This window comes from Manduca sexta, chromosome 22 (assembly GCF_014839805.1).
Source record: "Manduca sexta isolate Smith_Timp_Sample1 chromosome 22, JHU_Msex_v1.0, whole genome shotgun sequence".
Taxonomy (NCBI): Eukaryota; Metazoa; Arthropoda; class Insecta; order Lepidoptera; family Sphingidae; genus Manduca; species Manduca sexta.
Genome location: NC_051136.1, coordinates 794,228 through 812,259, shown reverse-complemented (window position 1 = coordinate 812,259; position 18,032 = coordinate 794,228). Strand labels below are relative to the sequence as shown.

Sequence of the window (18,032 nt, the reverse complement as noted above, 5' to 3'; positions counted from 1 at the left end):
ATAATTGTAGTAAATTTGTGTGTTTTTCGCAAATAGCCTTTCCAGTCAGAAAATATGTACAGAATGTGATAAAAGAAATAAAACCAACAAATAATTAGTGCTTATTTTATTAAACTTCGCACCGTTATATACAAATATGATGTATAAATAAATAACAACTCTTTACAAAATATAATAATCGATCGTGCGCCGAGAGCGCGCGCGGTGTCGCGCCGTGTCGCGCAGTGTCGCGTAATGTCGCGCAGTGTCGCGCAGTGGCGGCGCGGCGCAACTCGGCAACTAAACACTTGAAGGCCTCTGGTCGTACCGGATACAAAATATATCCAGCACTCGTCGAACGACAAATTATACATTACAAGAGCGTTAACTCGGCGGCGCGCACCCGCAACTGCGCTGTGAGGTGACAAACACATCGATACACTTCATAGATCAGTACCTACCTACAGGCTACATCATTAGATAGATCGAATGTTCGGATGACTCATTTTTATACTCGCACCTATGAATCGTAAATCGCCGTAAGGAATGCCTACATATAATAAAATAAAGAAATTTCTTGAGAAGAAAGTTGAACAGCGTATTGTGTCAAAAAAATTCTAGCATTGAAGCCTCATTTGCACAAAGCTAATGCCTACAGAACATAAATTGAAAATTGTGTCAATGTAAAACACGCATGCGTTATTATTTTGTAAAGAATTAAAATATAGGCGCGTTTAAAATTCTATCCGATACTATATAGAACAACAGAGTTATGGCATCGCCTGCTACCTTATCCGTAGAGTCGTTTAGTAGCGTCGTGAATAGTAAATGACTACCTATTGGTAGCGTTACAGCATGTTGTCCATGTAAATGAGGCGATGGAGTGCAAGTAGCCGTCGAGCAGCGAGTATCGCGCCGCCGAAAGCCGCGTCTTTAGTTAAACAATGATACACAGCTGCATTACCGACTACAGCGTACACAGAAGGACGATATGCGTCGCGTCGCGGGCCGGCGTGCGCGGTGACCGCGCGACGCACTTACTAACTACAAATAGACCTGCACAAATCTACCGACGTGACATACCAGTTTCAATCCATTCTTTTCAAACCTAGCTCCAACCAGCACACACTTATCGTTGCGTACTTTCGATTATATTCAAAATAATTCTGATAGAGCATTTTGCGTCTTGATAGCTCTCTTAAGAATATTAAAGTACCTTAATCATACGTAGAAAAAGGTATTAGGAAAAATTATGTTACGAACGAATATTAATTCATTGTAGAGTCTGTCGTGCAATGATAACAATCATTAAAAAAAATACTCTTACCTACTAGAAACTCATAAGTATGTTACAGTTATGAAGTATTCGTAGCGATCGCACAGAGTGTGTGAGCGTGGTGCGACTGGTGGCTGGCGACTGGCTGCAGTGCTGATGTCATGTCGGTGGATTTACGCGGAGGTGACGTGCACACTACGGCGGCTACCACTAGGCGTGGTGTAGCCCGCGTACACTTCTATCCACATGCCAAATTATATACGAAAATATTTTGTAAATCGTATCCATTGTTGCGAGTGTACACGTTATGTAAATGTGATTGTAAAATATTGCGTCATCTGTTACTTGCTACCAGCTACTGGTGCGGGCGGCGGACCTGCCGAGTGCCATGCCCTCGCGACAGCGAACACACATGTGCCTAGTGCCTACTGCCAACAAATTACAATCAATGGCGCACATGAAAACTGTACGGGGAATGAGGATCACTACACTGTTTTCTGTTCTGTAACACAACATAGAAACATTTTAAGTAAGCAATCTAATAAAGCTCCCTCGACTGTAGTACTTATAAGGGCTTAGCATATGAGAAGACAGAACGAAAGTGCGCTAGGAGAACCAATGATGATAATAACAAATTGGGCTAAAAGGCTTGTGTGCAAGTCCGCCGCGCGATGCCTACACTACAAACATTCACACGTGTCGAGTCAAGGCCCGGAGCCCGCGGGCTCAGGGCTCCCTGAGCTCGGGCGAACCTAGGGCCGGCTTTATGTATCCGGACGCCCCGGATCAAAAAAATATTTTGACCGTTTTTTCCAACGATCTTTATTTAAGTTCCCAAGTGTATGCCTGTAGCGCCCACCTATACCTCTTGCGTTTCCCGGCACGGGCGACAGTAAAGCCGACTCTGGATGAACCCGTTTTTAATCTGCTGTTAGGATATAATATGTACGTGATAAAAATCCCTGTTTTGCATTGTTCGATCTTACTTACATATAAATATACTTAGCTATTTCTGTGTGCGCAAATACAGTAACTTATTATTGGAAAACTTTAATGGAACACATTATTATGCTTAGTAACATAGACTAGACTAGTCTAGACATTAGCTCAGGATGCGTCGGCGGGATCTTGACTTCGTATTATAAATATAGTTTGCCCGCTGATCTCATTTGAGATGTCTTATTTTAATTTATTTCATCGTTCGCCCTGTTCAATTAGTAGGTTAGTATTAATTTATAGTCGAATGGGGCTTCCTTTTTTTCTTGATATGTAACGTAGGAATAGTTTGGCTGTATAGTTTCTAGCTTCATAACTTTTGTCATAAGTATATCTACGACCAATGTGTCTCAAAGTCAACATTCCGCCGAGAGCTTATCGTGAAACATATGTAAATATATAAAATATTAGGTATAGGTACTTATAAGCTAATACATAATTAGGTCTAGTTTAAAATTTCGATTGTTTCTACTTAACTAGTTGGTGTTCGATAAAATATGTCTTCGTTAAGATAGGAAGAGCTATCTACTGCGACAGTAGTCAGCCACTGTTGGTGCACCAAAACGCACAGTCAGCACGCGGAGCAGCAGTGATGGGCGGCCCAGAACCTTCCGCACTCACTTAATGGTTCTCTACTCTAGCGTTAATGATCTGCTAGAGTTCGAAGCTATATCAACGATGACCAAACGAACGAAAGAAACTGACTAATAAATACTCAACTCGGTGCTGAATGCAGTGAAAGCCGAGGAGCTAGGTTGCCCTTTTGAAATCATGTCGGTAAAGTAACACTGCTCACACGTGCACACTTTTCTTGCATTTGGTACACTACTTATAAATACATAGTTCATACGGTTGAAATTGATACTAGTGTCGGCATGAAACACCGAGGACGCTCGTGACGAGTGAGTGCGACTCGCGCAGTACGTCGGCTCGCGCTAGAGCCAGCCCGCGGAGTGCTGCGGCGCGTGGCCGTGCAGCGGCGTGACGCCCGCCAGCCGCGCCAGCGCCGCGCACCGGCCGCACGGCGCCGCCTCGCCCGCCGCCGACCCCGCCGTGCCCGTCGAGTCGGCGCTGCTCGCGCGGGCCTCCGCGCCGCCGCCCGGACCCGCCTCGTATCCGCACTGTCCGCACGCCTCCTGTCACATATTTATCTCAGTTGTCGTTGCTACGAAGCCACCTAACACAATGAACATATATGTACCACACTGTAATAATTCACTGTTAATAAGTAAATGTATATATCTAAGTACAATTGCTTATTGTTCCCTGATATTTCTTTATTTGATCTCATAAATATGTAGGTATGCTTCAGTCACGGTAATCCGTGTAATCAGATAACAGTTAAAATGAAGCTTACCAAAAGATTATAGTTACAAACAGCACATTTCTAGAGGAACAAATAGGTCAATATTATTTGCTGCACGAAGCACTGCAAATAGCACCAAATGTCACATCACGGCTGTCGTAAATACGGTGCTAAATATATTAGTAGGGACAATTTAGACCTTGTGCGCATCGTCGTCGAGGCTGGCGAGGAGCGGCTCGCGACTGCCGCCGCGAGTGGCGACGCTCTCGGCGGTGGTGGAGGGCGACAGCGCGGGCGGCACGACGGCGGCCCGCGGCGGCGGCGGCACGGGCGGCACGCGCGCCGGCACCGAGGACGCGCGCTGCAGCGCGTCGCCGGGCGGCGTGGCGCGCTGCTGCGCCTCCTGCCGCCGCGAGTCCGAGAACTTCTTGCGCTTGCGCTTGAGCGCCGCCAGCGCCGTCAGCGGGTGCAGCGGCCCGCTGCGCGACCCCGTGCGCTCCGGGCTGCGCTGAGAGTCGCTGCCGGACTCGGACCGCTCGCTGCCACTGTATGCACAGTGTACACCGTGTGTTATAAAGGTTTTGTCAATTATACAAGAAAATATTGCGATAAGAATCAATTCCTACGAGTAACTTTATTATGAATTATATATTTTTTTAATATAACCCATTATTATGGTTGTCATTATCAATATTATACATAATAGACCTCGAAATCATATATCATCCGTGAAATTGCGGGTTCAATATTTGCCCGATGGATAAAAGATGTGGTAGAATATAATGTAGATGTGTTGGGCATTGGCACTCATGAATACTTATAATGTTATATTCGTCGTGAAAGATGTCGGCCGATACAAGATGCCAGTTGTGTAGTGTAGAGTGCAGGGTACCTGGGCGAGTGCCTCGCGTGGTCGCAGACGGAGTCCTCGGAGCGCGAGCGGCCGATGAGGCGCGAGACGCGGGCGGCGCGCGCGGCCTCGATGATGGTGCCCCAGCGGCGCTTGTGCGCGGGGGGCTTGCGCCGCGCCAGCGCGCCCGCCGCCGCGCCCGCCGCCGCGCCGCCGTCGCTCAGGCTGGACTGCGAGGCGCGCAGCCGGCCGCCCAGCAGCGCCGACAGCGACGCGTGGTGCGACGCGTGCGCGCCGTGCTCGTGGTGCAGCGACGCCAGGAACTCGTCCACCGGCGCCAGCGACCCGCCCGGCGCTATGTTGAACCCTTTCATCAGACGACGCTCTTTCTGACGGTTCTTCTTGCCGCCGCCGCCTCCTGCGCCAAAACGGTCGATTATAATTATTCACTTTCACCATCCAACAGTTAGCTACCGTGGGCAAATCTTTGTTTCAGAGAGTACAAGAAATCTGTGACGATAAACACCTGGCCACTGAGCTGCAACGTGTCAAACAAGTACTGCGAGACCACAACCTCCAAATTCCACGCCGCCGTCACAGAAACCGAGTGAAACCAGCCACAATTGAACATGTTCCGGTTGTATTACCATATGTAAGAGGAGTCACCGACCAGTGGCGAAGGGTGAAAATTTTCAAAAGGTAACCCGAGGAAATATTTTTTTGTACAATTATCATATAAAACGCTGTTCAGAATAAATTAAAATCAGTAAATTATCATAATACGTAATAATTTCCTTCTAACATAAAAATTAAGTCTAAACTCTAAATTTAACAAATAATCACATATTTTGAACGTAGGTACTTATCTAAAAGAGCCCAACAAAAATTTATAACCCACACTATACACAAACACTAATTATACATTCTAATTATTAAAAAAATTCGCGCCAATGGCCCAACATTAAGCCGCAAATTCTCGGGTTACCCTGAAGTACACATACACGCACGCACACATGTATTTTTACGTCACTTCCAAAAGATTAGACAAAGACACCGCGCTGCGTGTGAAAGAGACAACAATATCGCGAGGGAAGCTATGCGCGGCCGGGTTCACTTCGAACACTATAACGCGCGAGCACTGCGCGCGAGTTACGATTTAACGAATTGATAATAATATGAACTATGTACCGTAATCGTTAAAGTATTGATTTAATGGAATAAGTATAGAATGACTTGTTTGAATATACTATTATTATTCCAGTTAAATAGTTTTTTCATTTATTATGTTAAATTAATTTACAAAAGGTAACCCGGTAGGAATCGGCTTGTATGGACGCTTCGCCACTGTCACCGACTATGTTGGCTACATCCTGATGCATGCTTCCATAAAAACTTATTTTAAGCTGCCTAAGAAGATTAGTCAATTTTTACCACCTGTCAAATGTCATATATCTCTGCAAAAACCGGAATTTTACAAGATAGATTGCAACAGTGGCCTCTCTTACATAGGCCAAACAAAAAGAATAAGGACCCGCGTAAATAAACATATAGCTGACGTAAAACATCGACGCTCTACGAAGTCTGCAGTCGCTGAACACTCTGAAGGAGGCTCTAATCATTATTGACGACTAGACAAGCGACAATCCTTGCCAAAAAACACCGATTGAAATTGAAAAACATCCTAATTTCAATAGGGCAGATGGTTGGAAGCTTAAACAACCCTGGGATCCAGTTCTACTCAAAGTCTTCGAAACATCGGGAGAAAACCAAAATATTAAAACCGAGATAAAATCCAAAAATAGTTTAATTTTAGTTTTTTTATTTCTCCCTAAAACTTATCATTATTATTATGTATTCTGCCAGTTTCCGTGCATATTCCATGTATATATGTATCAAGCTTTTCATATTGCTTATAATCCGGTCTCTACATATAAGTTAGGTGTAAAAATGCAAAACATGCGACGTCACACCACCACGTGTGACAAGGACGGTGTGCTACTAGTGTTATTAAGTACTTTTACTAATAACATAAGCCCAGCAAGAGAGTTTTTCTATGGTTGAGTAGAAAGCGTGACGAGTGCAGCGCTGTACCTGGTGCTCCGGCGTTAGCCGTAGACGTGTTCATGCCGGAATTGCGCAGGATCTCCACGAGCTCGCAGCGAAAAGCGCTAACGTCCTGCTTAATCTCGTTGACGTCGTCCTCGGTTACGCCGCCGCACTCCGCGCGCCGCTGCTGCACCGTCACATAGCGCCGCACCAGGTTGCGCATGATCGCCTGCAATATCACCACATGGATATTATGGCACCATAATAATTATCCCGTGCATTCCATGTCATTACTCGCGCTAGGCGCCTGCCAGCCCTGCCTCGTTGAAGAAATCTCTTACAACTCGTAATAATTACAAAATTATAAAGCAGTACACGTACCTGATAGCGGAAATCTCTTTCATTTGCTTGTTTGGCCTTTCTCTGAAAAAATATAAGAAAATATGATGACCTTAGTACTTTCTGCAATTACAGAGTAGACATGTGTAGCAATAGGCATCATAAAGAAGTACCCGTATAGTGCGCATGTGTTCGCGCTTGGCACGCGCGTGGCCGCACAAGCGCCGCTGCAGCCAGCGCCACGCGTACAGCAGCGACTTGGGCGACGGCACCACGTTGAACGGCGGCGGCGCCGTGCCGCCCTCTTCGAAGTAGCTAATCCACAGCTTACTCCGCGCGAACTTCCACTCCACGTCGGCGCGCTCCTGCCGACGTCACGCTCACCTCAGTACGGGCCGTCCGAGCAATACATACAACATTCCGCTACTGACACAAACATTGAACACTAAACAGACAGGGTGTTAGTAAAGATAGTAGAGCGGTGCAAAGCGTGAGCGTGCTCGGGTAGGTAGGTACTGACGGATATGAGTTGGTAGGAGTGGTTCATCATGGCGATGAGCAGGTTGAGCAGCACGATCACGTTGATGACGGCGTATGTGCCGAACATCAGCATGCCCCAGAACCGCGTGAAGATCTTGATGCCGTCCAACTCGAACGAGTCCAGGTCCACCAGCCCGAACGCCGCCCAGAACAGCGTCTGCATCGTCTCGAACAAACTGACCACATAATGTCAAGCTGTTTAGTTGATCAAGCGATTTCAACTTTATCCCCAGTTATAATGTTAGTTTACAAGAGTCCGTAACGACGGCGACGAGACTCGCTTTATTGTCAACAATATCATACTGAATGGGAACATAAACACAAATCGAATATTAACGTGGAATTATGTACCTATAATAAAAAGAGATGGCAGGGAGCCAACGCTGGCGCATTATATTGAGTACAACGGGCCATGAGGGAAGGAATAACGATGCACATTATGTAAATTGTACGGTTGTTATTAAAGGAGTCTGGCGCCTCGCCGGGCTCGGCGCGTTGAGCCTACGAGCTCCGTGGAGGCGCGGCGACCGCCTAGCGACGCTATCTCGCTAGTATTCAACTTATAAATGAACGATACATTACAAAATAAAGAATGTATGGACGCCGAAAAATTAACTGCAGTTTTTTAAATAGGATCGTAGAAAATATATCCGTGTAAATTTCTTTCGACAGTTCGGGGATAGTTATGACTTCCATTCATCTTCGTAAAGATTATTGTGATTTCTAAATTTATGAAACACTGATTCTAAGTAACTGTTTCGTTTATTCGAAAGGCCAACTAGAACTCTTATTCGAGTAAAAAAAAATTATTTTAGGTAGACTTAATAGCTTTTATTACGAAATTAACGGGCAATATCAAATTTTGCAATTATAATATTCTGGCAACATATATGGGGTTCAATCGATGCACAGTTTCACACTCTACCGTTTTACTTACATAACATTGATAAATACAGCCAAAACATGTGCATCAACTTGGGCACATCATTACCTAATCATTTCGTTTCTAACAAACTGGTAGCCGATCCACATTATAACATTACCTTGTTTAAAACCCAAACTAAGTATGCCAGTTCATCACCGATATAAGTAAAAACTACGACGTATACTACTCATGTTCCGCCCCGTAGTCGTAATACTATTATTATAACTTTATGTACCCATAGACAAATTCAAAATACAAATCCCAGGATAGGGTAAACAGTTACAGTTGATACAGTATAAAGCCTGGCCCACAGCCTACACACGGCTCTAAGGGCGGAGTCATCTAACGTATTATCATATACCATTACATGTAATAATGTATAATATATACACGATAAAACATTATTTATGTATAGCGTATAACCGTTATATATGTATAGCGGAATAGTAAGCTAGATAATATTCATATGAAATGGCACATTAACACCGCATCCGTTACTATGACCACGTGTGTTCGATCAAAACTCAAAAGTATCTGTTTACTTGGCGAAGCGTCTCCAGACGATGCAGGCGTCGGGGTCAGGGTAGGTGCCGTTGGCGACCACCGAGTTGCCGGTCGTACAGCGTTTCTTCTCCATGTCCGCGTAGTACCACAACAGTTGGTTCAGTCCTGCGCGCCATCCACATATCACTTAGTAGACCCTCAAAAATCTCACCATTACACTATGTACATATTAATATTCTCATCTATACTATAATATCCCCCGCGCACTCTATTTTCCCTTCAAGTGTTAGGGGCCCTTAATAAATTCCTATAATTTTTATGCCCCCTCGTTTTTGTATCTCCGTGAGCAAATCACACTTTGACTTTCTCTTGAAACGTGTGAAACTTCGAGTCATTATTTTTAAGGCGCGTCTTTTTTTAACGTCTGTTTGGAGGGAAGCAGTATTCCACTAATATTGAGAGATTTATATATTATAAGCAATCTAGATATAATAAATAGTACCTATTATAGATGTTCGTAATCAGGACGTATTTAAAGCGAAGAGATTACAACTGCAAGCAATAAACTCACCGCAGGAGAACGCAAAGATGACGAGTATGTCGAGCACAAAGAACTTTAATATGTCGAGCACCATGCGGCTGAGCGACACTTGCAGCGGCCCGAGGTGCGGGTTCACGCTGAAGATGTACACCAGCTTCAGGCTGCTGAAGATGTTGGCGGCCGAGAACAGCCCCTCCGAAAGCAGCATCGGGTCCCACGCGTCCCACTTCTCGCGCGGCTGATTCCACTGCCGACCCATGGCCATCTCGCGCCGCACCTGGTTAACAGTTCCGTTACATACTTAACATCAGTACCACGAATATGCTACGAGTTTGGTAGTAAAGCTCCTAGGTCGTAAAATCGTCAGAATTTTTATCATATATTACGAATATCCAATAAAACTATATTTTGTTCGTACCCTCTATGATATTCAAATATAATAAATTCACGACATGTGTGATGTGCGACTCTAGATTATAGCAATGGACAGGTAGTTTAACAAAATACAGCATTGAGGTAGGTTATGTATTGTGACCTGGAAGTGCGAGACGATCCGCAGCGCGACGGTAGCCACGTATAGCGAGTTGGTGACGAAGTCGATCACGTTCCACATGTCATGCACGTACTCACGCAGCCCCATGTCCCACAGCTGCTTCACCTCGCTCCATATCAGACCTGCGGTACACGCCCCTTTCGTACACTGCTCACTACTTATGTTTATTTATCATTATAAACCCTATCAGATAAACTGTGAGCCTGCACTAAACACATTCAATTGCATTATATTCGTGTAATATGGAGTCGGTTATAAGTTATATTATTACGGTATACATTAGCTAAAGACATCGACCATCGCCGCATAGTGTGTCAACAAGGCACGGCGGCAGCCGACAGTGAATTTGATTCACTCATCAACACTGACGCAGTCCGATTGATAGCGCTGCAGCCGAGTCTCCGATGCCATTTCCCATCGACATCACTTCGGCAGCTCTCAGAAAACTACAATTTTCAAAATTGCTTTTACTTCTGACCTATCTTACAGGTAACTATAATTCATATAAGGTACTCATAACCATCATACTTTAAGAAATATCAGTTAAAGCTGTGCGGCATATTGTGAGCTGTCCGTCAGACAGTCAATCACTGATAAGAATCTTATAAAACATACTTCATAATTCATGTTTACGTAGGTAAATCTATTGATAGTACCCACCATAGTGGCCCACATAAGTGTTGTGTTCCGGGGTCAGCCTGGGTATGTGTGGTTTCAAACAGGTCGGCATAATAAATATGTCAACTGACGAGAAATAAACGTCTCTCGTCAGTCGATATCCTATTTGGACGCTATACCGCTTGCCGTCAGGTGCGGAGGGGTCACATGGCCTAGTGGCCGTGGGCGTATAAAAAAATCTTATTCATATGTTACGTGTAATTAATATAGATGTCAGAGCAATGAATACCTCAAACAATAGTCCTACAAATAATAGTCCTAAGCTCTACACTTTTTAAATACGTTATTTATGAAGTTTCTGTCTTGGATTTAGCATAATCTATACTATTATATAAAGCTGAAGAGTTTGTTTGTTTGTTTGTTTGTTTGTTTGAACGCGCTAATCTCAGGAACTACCAGTCCAAATCGAAAAATTCTTTTTGCGTTGGATAGCCCTTTGTTCGTGGAGTGCTATAGGCTATATATCATCACGCTATACCCAATAGGAGCGGAGCAGTAATGGCTCATCTCAGGAAATACCGGTCCAAACTGAAAAATTCTTTTTGTGTTGGATAGCCCTTTGTTCGTGGAGTGCTATAGGCTATATATCATCACGCTATACCCAATAGGAGCGGAGCAGTAATGGCTCATCTCAGGAACTACCGGTCCAAACTGAAAAATTCTTTTTGTGTTGGATAGCCCTTTATTCCTGGAGTACTATAGGCTATATATCATCACGCTATACCCAATAGGAGCGGAGCAGTAATGACTAATCTCAGGAACTACCGGTCCAAACTGAAAAATTCTTTTTGCGTTGGATAGCCCTTTGTTCCTGGAGTGCTATAGGCTATATATCATCACGCTATGACTAATAGGAGCGGAGCAGTAATGAAACATGTTGCAAAAACAGAGAAAATTATTAGTTTTGAGAGCTTCCGTTGCCTGCGCTGCGTAAACGGTTAAAGTTATGCAACAATGATGTATGACGGGATTGTTCCTCTTAAAAAGTTCTAAAAAATATATTATAAAACAAAGTCCCCCGCTGCATCTGTCTGGCTGAACGTGTTAAACTCAAAAACTACCCAACGTATTAAGATGAAATTTGATATGGAGATAGTTTGAGACCCTGGGAAGAACATAGGCTCCCGGGAAACTACTACTTTTATAACGGAAAACTTTAGCCTGAAAAACTTTATAACGCGGGCGGAGCCGCGGGCAAAAGCTAGTAATATATAATTTTGAAGTGATCACTAATCACGTCATCATTCATTGTGCATGCTGCACGTCGTCGCGTCGACTGTAGTGTCTTAGTTGCCACCGAGGCTTATTCCGTCGGCGGCTGTCACGAGATCCCCCCATCAAAGAGGTAAAACAAGGGTCTGCCTGTTCTATTGCCGAGGCATGTTTAACATCTGTAGCTTGTAGTACAAGCCGCAAACTTTTATTTTTGGTATCTGGTAGCCGCCACTCATCAAACTCTCACAACACAATATACCTATATTAATGTTCAAATTCAGGACTATGTGACCCTTGAATTATATTTTAAATACTTTTCACAATTCAAATTTCGCGTAATTCTTACTTAGTATTAGATATATGATAAACCCACATTTTAATATTTGAAGTAATGCTTAATGCGAGCTGCCTGTAGATGAATAAGGAGATGATGAGAGATTGTTTATGTTTTATAAGCTAGTTCTTATAGATATGGATGTGGAGTCGTACCGCTGACCCAGGCGAGGATGAGCCACTCGACGAGGGAGGGCGGTGCGCCGCGGCGCGAGAGGGGCTCCCCGGGCGGCGCGCCCCACAACAGGCCCCCTGCCGCCGTCTCGATACGCTGCGACGCCAAGATCAGCAGGACTGCACACACCATGCTATCGTTAGTCTACAATCGCTAGCAATATCCTCCAAATCTCAACCTTCTCACATCTACACTGTTGATTATGTTTTCCGTTGAACATTTTTAAACTCTGAATAAACTATTTGTTTAACTTCGTGTAACGATTACAGTAGTACCTTACAAAATCATATTAATAAAATGCCAATTTATTATGCACAAACGAGTTATAAAATAAAATACGTAACGTACACAGAAACATGAAGTAGCTAGCGGAATGGCAGAGGAACTTGATGAAGGGCTTGCGCAGCGTACGCCCGACGGCGGAGTGCGGCGCTGCGATGTACGCGAGCGAGTAGAGCGGGAACATGGCGCCGATGCGCACCATCTCTGCCGCCTGCAGCAGCATGTTCTTGCGCCGGAACCCGGGCACGCTCTCGTACCAGATCGACGCCAGCAACTGTTGCACGTTCGGGTGTGCCACGAACTGTTCCACACCCACACACGTCACTTACATTCCAGCGAAACGGTACTAAATAAACACACAAACAATACCGAACTTACCTTCTTCTGCCGCAGTTTGATAGCCAGCTTGAGCCTGGAGAGACGCATGCGCTCGGGCGCGCCAGGCTCGGCGAGCGGAGCCTGTGGCGAACCTGTCTCGTGGTTAAGCAGGATCTGAAGCTCATTAGAGGTGCGCGTGTGATCGAGCAGCGCTGTCGCAAACTCTTGGCACTGCGCGCGCAACTCTTGGTACTCCGTTTTAAACTCGTGCTCGAGGGCCGACAACCGGCGCAGTTCCCACGACAACTCGAAAGCTGTCAGGATGGGATCCTTGGAGGAGAGCGCAATGAGTGAAGGTGAAGCCAAGGCACGGTACGCGTTGATACGCGACCGAGAGTGACGCAGAGAATCCTCCCGTCGCGAGCGCACGCACTCGTCGCAACCGCAGCGCACGTCATGTGGGACCGGCAGCGACGCGCCACGGTCCAATAAAAGTTTGATGATCTCGTAACTGTCGCGGTGCGCCGCCAGAATCAGCGGCGTGATGTCTGACGTGAAGGTGGCAGTCTCCGGCGGCAGCGCTTCCCAGCTCTGCCGACAAACCTCATTTCAATAAATAAGGCCGATCACACCTCACTGTACTCATCATCGACGTCGGGATCGTCCGTGGTAACACTTACGTTGGGCTCCCCCGGCTTCTTGGTGCGCTCCTCATGGTCGAGCAGCGCCTCTACTGCCTCGACGAACTCCTCAGAGATAGCGTGCAGCAGCGCATCGCGGGTCTCTACGCCGAACTCCAGCAGGAGCTCTACCATCTCAAGATTCTCGTTATCGATAGCCATGAGGAGCGCACTGCGGCCGAGCGGGTCGACGCAGTCCACGTTGATGTGACCAGTGTCCCGTGCCCGCTGCAGAACTCGCCGCGTGCCCGCCACGTCACCGCGCTCCACTCCCAACAGGTACTTCTTCTCCTCGAGCGAGAGCACGGCCATCTCTTGGTGTGGCCGCACCACATTCTCTTCCTCTGTCATGCCATGGATGCTATGCCGCTGTAAAGAATATTGTATAGATGACACGTGGCGACTCCTTTCCGAACTGCCCCTAATTGAGGGATGTTCAAAAATAGGATGACGTGCCAGTAATGGTAATCGGCGACCTACCCGGCTCACCTCAGCTGATCTCATTCCTCCGCTGAGGACAGTTTAGGAGATCCCGCGTGTATTGGTGTGGTGCGAGCATAAATTTATTGCCTCGATATCGAGGGAATAGTTCGGCGTGCGCGGTAATGAAATGAGGCGGGATCGCTTGGAAATTGCTATTACTGGCACGCACGATAACATAAAAATCAATACATTGCAAAATGTTAGGCCACATGACATCAATTACCGGAAGCCTCCCTAAGGAGTGTTTCTATGCCGCCCCGCCGACGCCGACTCACATTATAATAAAACCGTTAGCTATTAACTGGAGCAATAATCTTTCCAGTACAGGACGGTTAGGCTATAAAAAATATTGATATTATATTGTGCCTACTTATCTATTATGGATATCTTATTACTATTTCAGGGACATTACATGAAATAGTGTGGGCTATATTCAGTAGTGACTAGTGTCAGGGGTGGCACAAAGCGACAGTCGGACACATACATGATATACGGACACAGGTGAAAGTAAACGTTTGAAGCGACGGCGGCAGCGGCGACAGACCCGTCCGTACGTTGCGCGGGTCGCGGCCGGGCGCCGCACCGCCCCCGCTCATTATGCAAATGGGTCGCGGAGGTCGTAGGGTGGAGCACGGCGTTCTTCCTACTCCACGGTGCCAACCCTTCCACTACGCTTTATCGTTTCTCCAAACGGGTTATTATTGCAAACGATCGCCTTTTTATACATCGTGATTAGTTTTCGATTGGAAGTCACGCTTATCGCGAGGCGTGAGCGACTCTCGCGAAGGCAATTACATGGCGCTAGATGACAGTAATGTGCTTTTATATGTTATTGATTGGACGTGGGCCTCGTGACACCGGCGGCTGGCGAGTGGCGAGACACCCACCGCCAGTCGCCGCCCTAAACCATCAGACACGACGACAAATCAATACGACGCGTCGAGAGGCGCACGTGTTGCGTCGAACCGCTCGCGGCGCTCCCGAGGTCTGGGCCGCCGCCCGTGTCTTGACTTCCGACCACGGAGTGTGTGCCTCTGCTCGTCGAACTGATAACTGAACACCTGACATAGTGTTCACCATGTCGCTGTTGAGAAGCGGAACTGCAAGAGAGTGTGCGTCGCGCGGCCTCGCACAGGTATCAAACATCTCAACGTACGAATCCGACTAACGGCCTTTAAGCGAATCGTGGTGTATTTTTAAATTATCATTCCATTAGTTGTAATCGAGGTGCGCGCGGAAATGTGGACGAAGCATTTCACGCGAAGGTTGTTCGGCTCCAGACGAAAGAATGTGACGCGGCAGTCGGAAGCTACGGCACTCTCATTGACGCCCTTTATGTGGGCTTATAAGTCAGAGCGTCGACGGGCACGTGACCGGTGCGCAAGGACATACACTTCAGGAAACGCACCTTGACCTTGTTGTCGAGAGGCCGTGGCTCGGGCGCAAGCAACGCACCCAGCTCCACGCGGCAGGTGGAGGGGCGCCGCCCTTCGCCGCTGGAACCACCGCCGCCGCTGCCGGCCGACATCTCGGAACCGCCGCTCTCTGCGCACACAGAGCGTAAGTAAGCGAGGGCCGCGGGCGCAGCCGCCGCAGGGCGCGGGCGGCGGCGCTGCGTGCACCGCTTCGCGTATAGTGAAGCAGGGCGGGCGGGCGGCGACGAGCGCGGCCACCACGCGCGCTACTGACCGACGCACCGAGGACGACCACTCACCGGCACCGTCGCCGCCGCGCGCGCCATCCCGCGTCCGCTCCGTGAACTGAAACAAAACGTGTCCCGTGAGCGGAAAACGCGACGAGCCAGTGCCGCGAGAGTCCGCCGGGCGGCGCCACACGCGCCCGCGCACGCACCTGCACGCGGCGGACGCGACGCGCGGCGATCTGCCGCGAGTGCCGGCGCAGCGCCTCCAGCGTGCCGCTCGCTCCGACACTCGCACTAGTCACCACGCGCGATCGCGCTCCTCGTCACCACTCACTCACGCCGCTGCAAAAGTGCGCGCCGGTTCAAAGCTCCTTATTTATTGTTATTGCCTCGTAAAAATGTTTTGTGTACGCGTTGCTGCGTCGTAAAAAATATATATATTAATTCTGCACCGTTGAATCCTCCACCACAGAGTTTGTCTTCTGAACTAATGATTTCGTGCAACGCAGGAGGCGGTGCACGGATAAAATCCGACAATATTTGCTTATATTCCTAACACTTAGAGGTAAGTAGACATTGAAAGAGTGCGGTTAACTGTCGAACGTCTCCACTGGTGATATATCAAGTGATAGTTCACTGCACGTATTGTTGAAGTAATTGAAGATAAAGGCACGACAAAATCGGTGGGCGGAAGGCTTTGCGCTTTTCGAGCGCATTGTGGCCTGCAGCTCGACGGGCTCGAGTCTCGAACGGCGAGTCTCGACTGTGCGTCTAGCATGCGAGCGTCGGACGCCGGCCGCGCGCCTCCCGGTATAGATAAACTTTAATAACGACAACTTGTTTACGTCGGCTCCGGAATATCCGTGAGTTGCGCGCCTATCTTACAACGGCAAACAAATAGATCACCGCCGAACGGCTTCCGCGTGAACAAACAGACGCTTGTGCGAGTGACGAGTGGACGCGCACCGAGCAACGCGGCGCGGCACCGGCGGCACCGCACCCGCTGTAACCTGCCTCGAGACCGCTCCGGCGAGCGACTGAACGCTCGTAAATTCTATTTCGGCTATAAAAAAAAGCCAACAGCAGCGGAGACGAAGTGCGAAGTGGCGCACATGGCGCGGTGAGCGGAGTGTGCGGGCGGCGGCGGCTCGACGGGGCCCGCGCGCGCCGCGCACTGCCGCCGCCGACACGCGCCCCGACTGCCGCCTCCCGCCCGCCCGCCGCTCGCCCGCCTCACGCCGCCCGCCCTGCACTTTACTATCCATTATCAATTAAACGAAAATTGTACCATTTTTGTTAGCTCATCACGTTAGAATAAATAGAAGCTGAACATCACAATGGATCTTTTTTGGAGGCGACTTGACAAATATGGTTAATAAAGCATTCTTACGAGACTTAGGTACTAGATTGCTCCGAGAGGCGCCAACAGTCGTACAACGAACCTCGTTTGGAACAGTGTTCGGCAGCGATGATGGCACTTTAAGATGTCCTTAAAACGTATAACTTACTTCATCGCCTGCTCTAGATTTTAACAACCTTCAAAGAATGGCGCTGCTTAAATCAAGCTGCCTTTCTCTTAGGATTCTAATTGCGCATCGTTTTATTGGTCGATTATTGCTTTACTTATCCGGAACTGTTAGAGTTACCAGCAGGTCGCAGAAAACCGATGCGGTGTAGTAACAATTTTGTAGATACATTTTCTGCTGTTGATAAAATCACTGGCGGCTCGGAGATAGTAGCGTAGCTTGCCGTAGAGGGGCTCTATAACTATATTTGTTGGGGGCTTTAGGGCAGCGAACTTTCGGGTGCCCGCTTGGTTTAATATAGATATGGGCCCAGAGGGGCCCCAAAGCTCGGGCACCCCATATCACTGATACGGCGGATACAGGGGTAGCTACGCCTCTGCTCTCTTTCTTCAGTAATAACGCACCCACGATTCCTATCGTATTGTCATAATAATACGCAAGTGGGTCACCTGCTGGTAAACGATCAGAGCTGCCCATCAACACTCACAATATCAGAACCATCGCGGGTGCGTTGCCGACATTTGTGATAACAAAAGGGGGCGGCGGGAGAAAGGTTTACTGGCGTTTTGTAGATGTATACAATACATGCAAGTATAAAGACGGACCTACTTACGCATGTAGGGTGACTCTTCTGTTCTAAAGGGTAACGTATGCTTACTACTGTATATATCTATACTATTATATAAAGCTGAAGAGTTTGTTTGTTTGTTTGTTTGAACGCGCTAATCTCAGGAACTACCGGTCCAAACCGAAAAATTATTTTTGCGTTGGATAGCCCTTTGTTCGTGGAGTGCTATAGGCTATATATCATCACGCTATATTCAATAGGAGCGGAGCAGTAATGG

At 47.4% G+C, this 18,032-nt stretch overlaps 1 protein-coding gene across 2 annotated transcripts; it reads right to left on the bottom strand.

Annotated features, from left to right (window-relative positions):
• Positions 1-91: 91 nt before the first annotated feature.
• Positions 92-15,779, bottom strand: LOC115450003 (transient receptor potential-gamma protein). 2 transcript variants are annotated; one of them, XM_037441445.1, is made up of 16 exons: positions 15,734-15,779; positions 15,428-15,564; positions 13,537-13,905; positions 12,917-13,447; positions 12,605-12,839; positions 12,238-12,375; positions 9,838-9,977; positions 9,333-9,579; positions 8,800-8,926; positions 7,313-7,508; positions 6,966-7,157; positions 6,835-6,876; positions 6,499-6,682; positions 4,450-4,825; positions 3,757-4,102; positions 92-3,387 (listed from the first exon to the last, which is right to left on the bottom strand). In XM_037441445.1, the coding sequence occupies exons 2-16, from the start codon at positions 15,545-15,547 to the stop codon at positions 3,187-3,189; spliced, it is 3,444 nt and encodes a 1,147-aa protein (XP_037297342.1). In that variant the 5' UTR covers positions 15,548-15,564; positions 15,734-15,779; the 3' UTR covers positions 92-3,186. The 2 variants fall into 2 exon arrangements, with proteins under 2 accessions (XP_037297342.1, XP_037297343.1); XM_037441446.1 differs by lacking the exons at positions 92-3,387; positions 3,757-4,102; positions 4,450-4,825; positions 7,313-7,508 and having other exon boundaries at positions 15,734-15,769.
• Between the last annotated feature and the right edge of the window lie 2,253 nt (positions 15,780-18,032).

Coding starts and splice junctions, on each gene's coding strand:
- LOC115450003 (XM_037441445.1), bottom strand. CDS start 15,547: ATGTCGGCCGGCAGCGGCGGCGGTGGTTCCAGCGGCGAAGGGCGGCGC. Junction 7,158..7,312: donor ACTCCTACCAACTCATATCC/GTCAGTACCTAC, acceptor TGACGTCGGCAG/GAGCGCGCCGACGTGGAGTG. Junction 3,388..3,756: donor TCGACGACGATGCGCACAAG/GTCTAAATTGTC, acceptor AATATGTGACAG/GAGGCGTGCGGACAGTGCGG.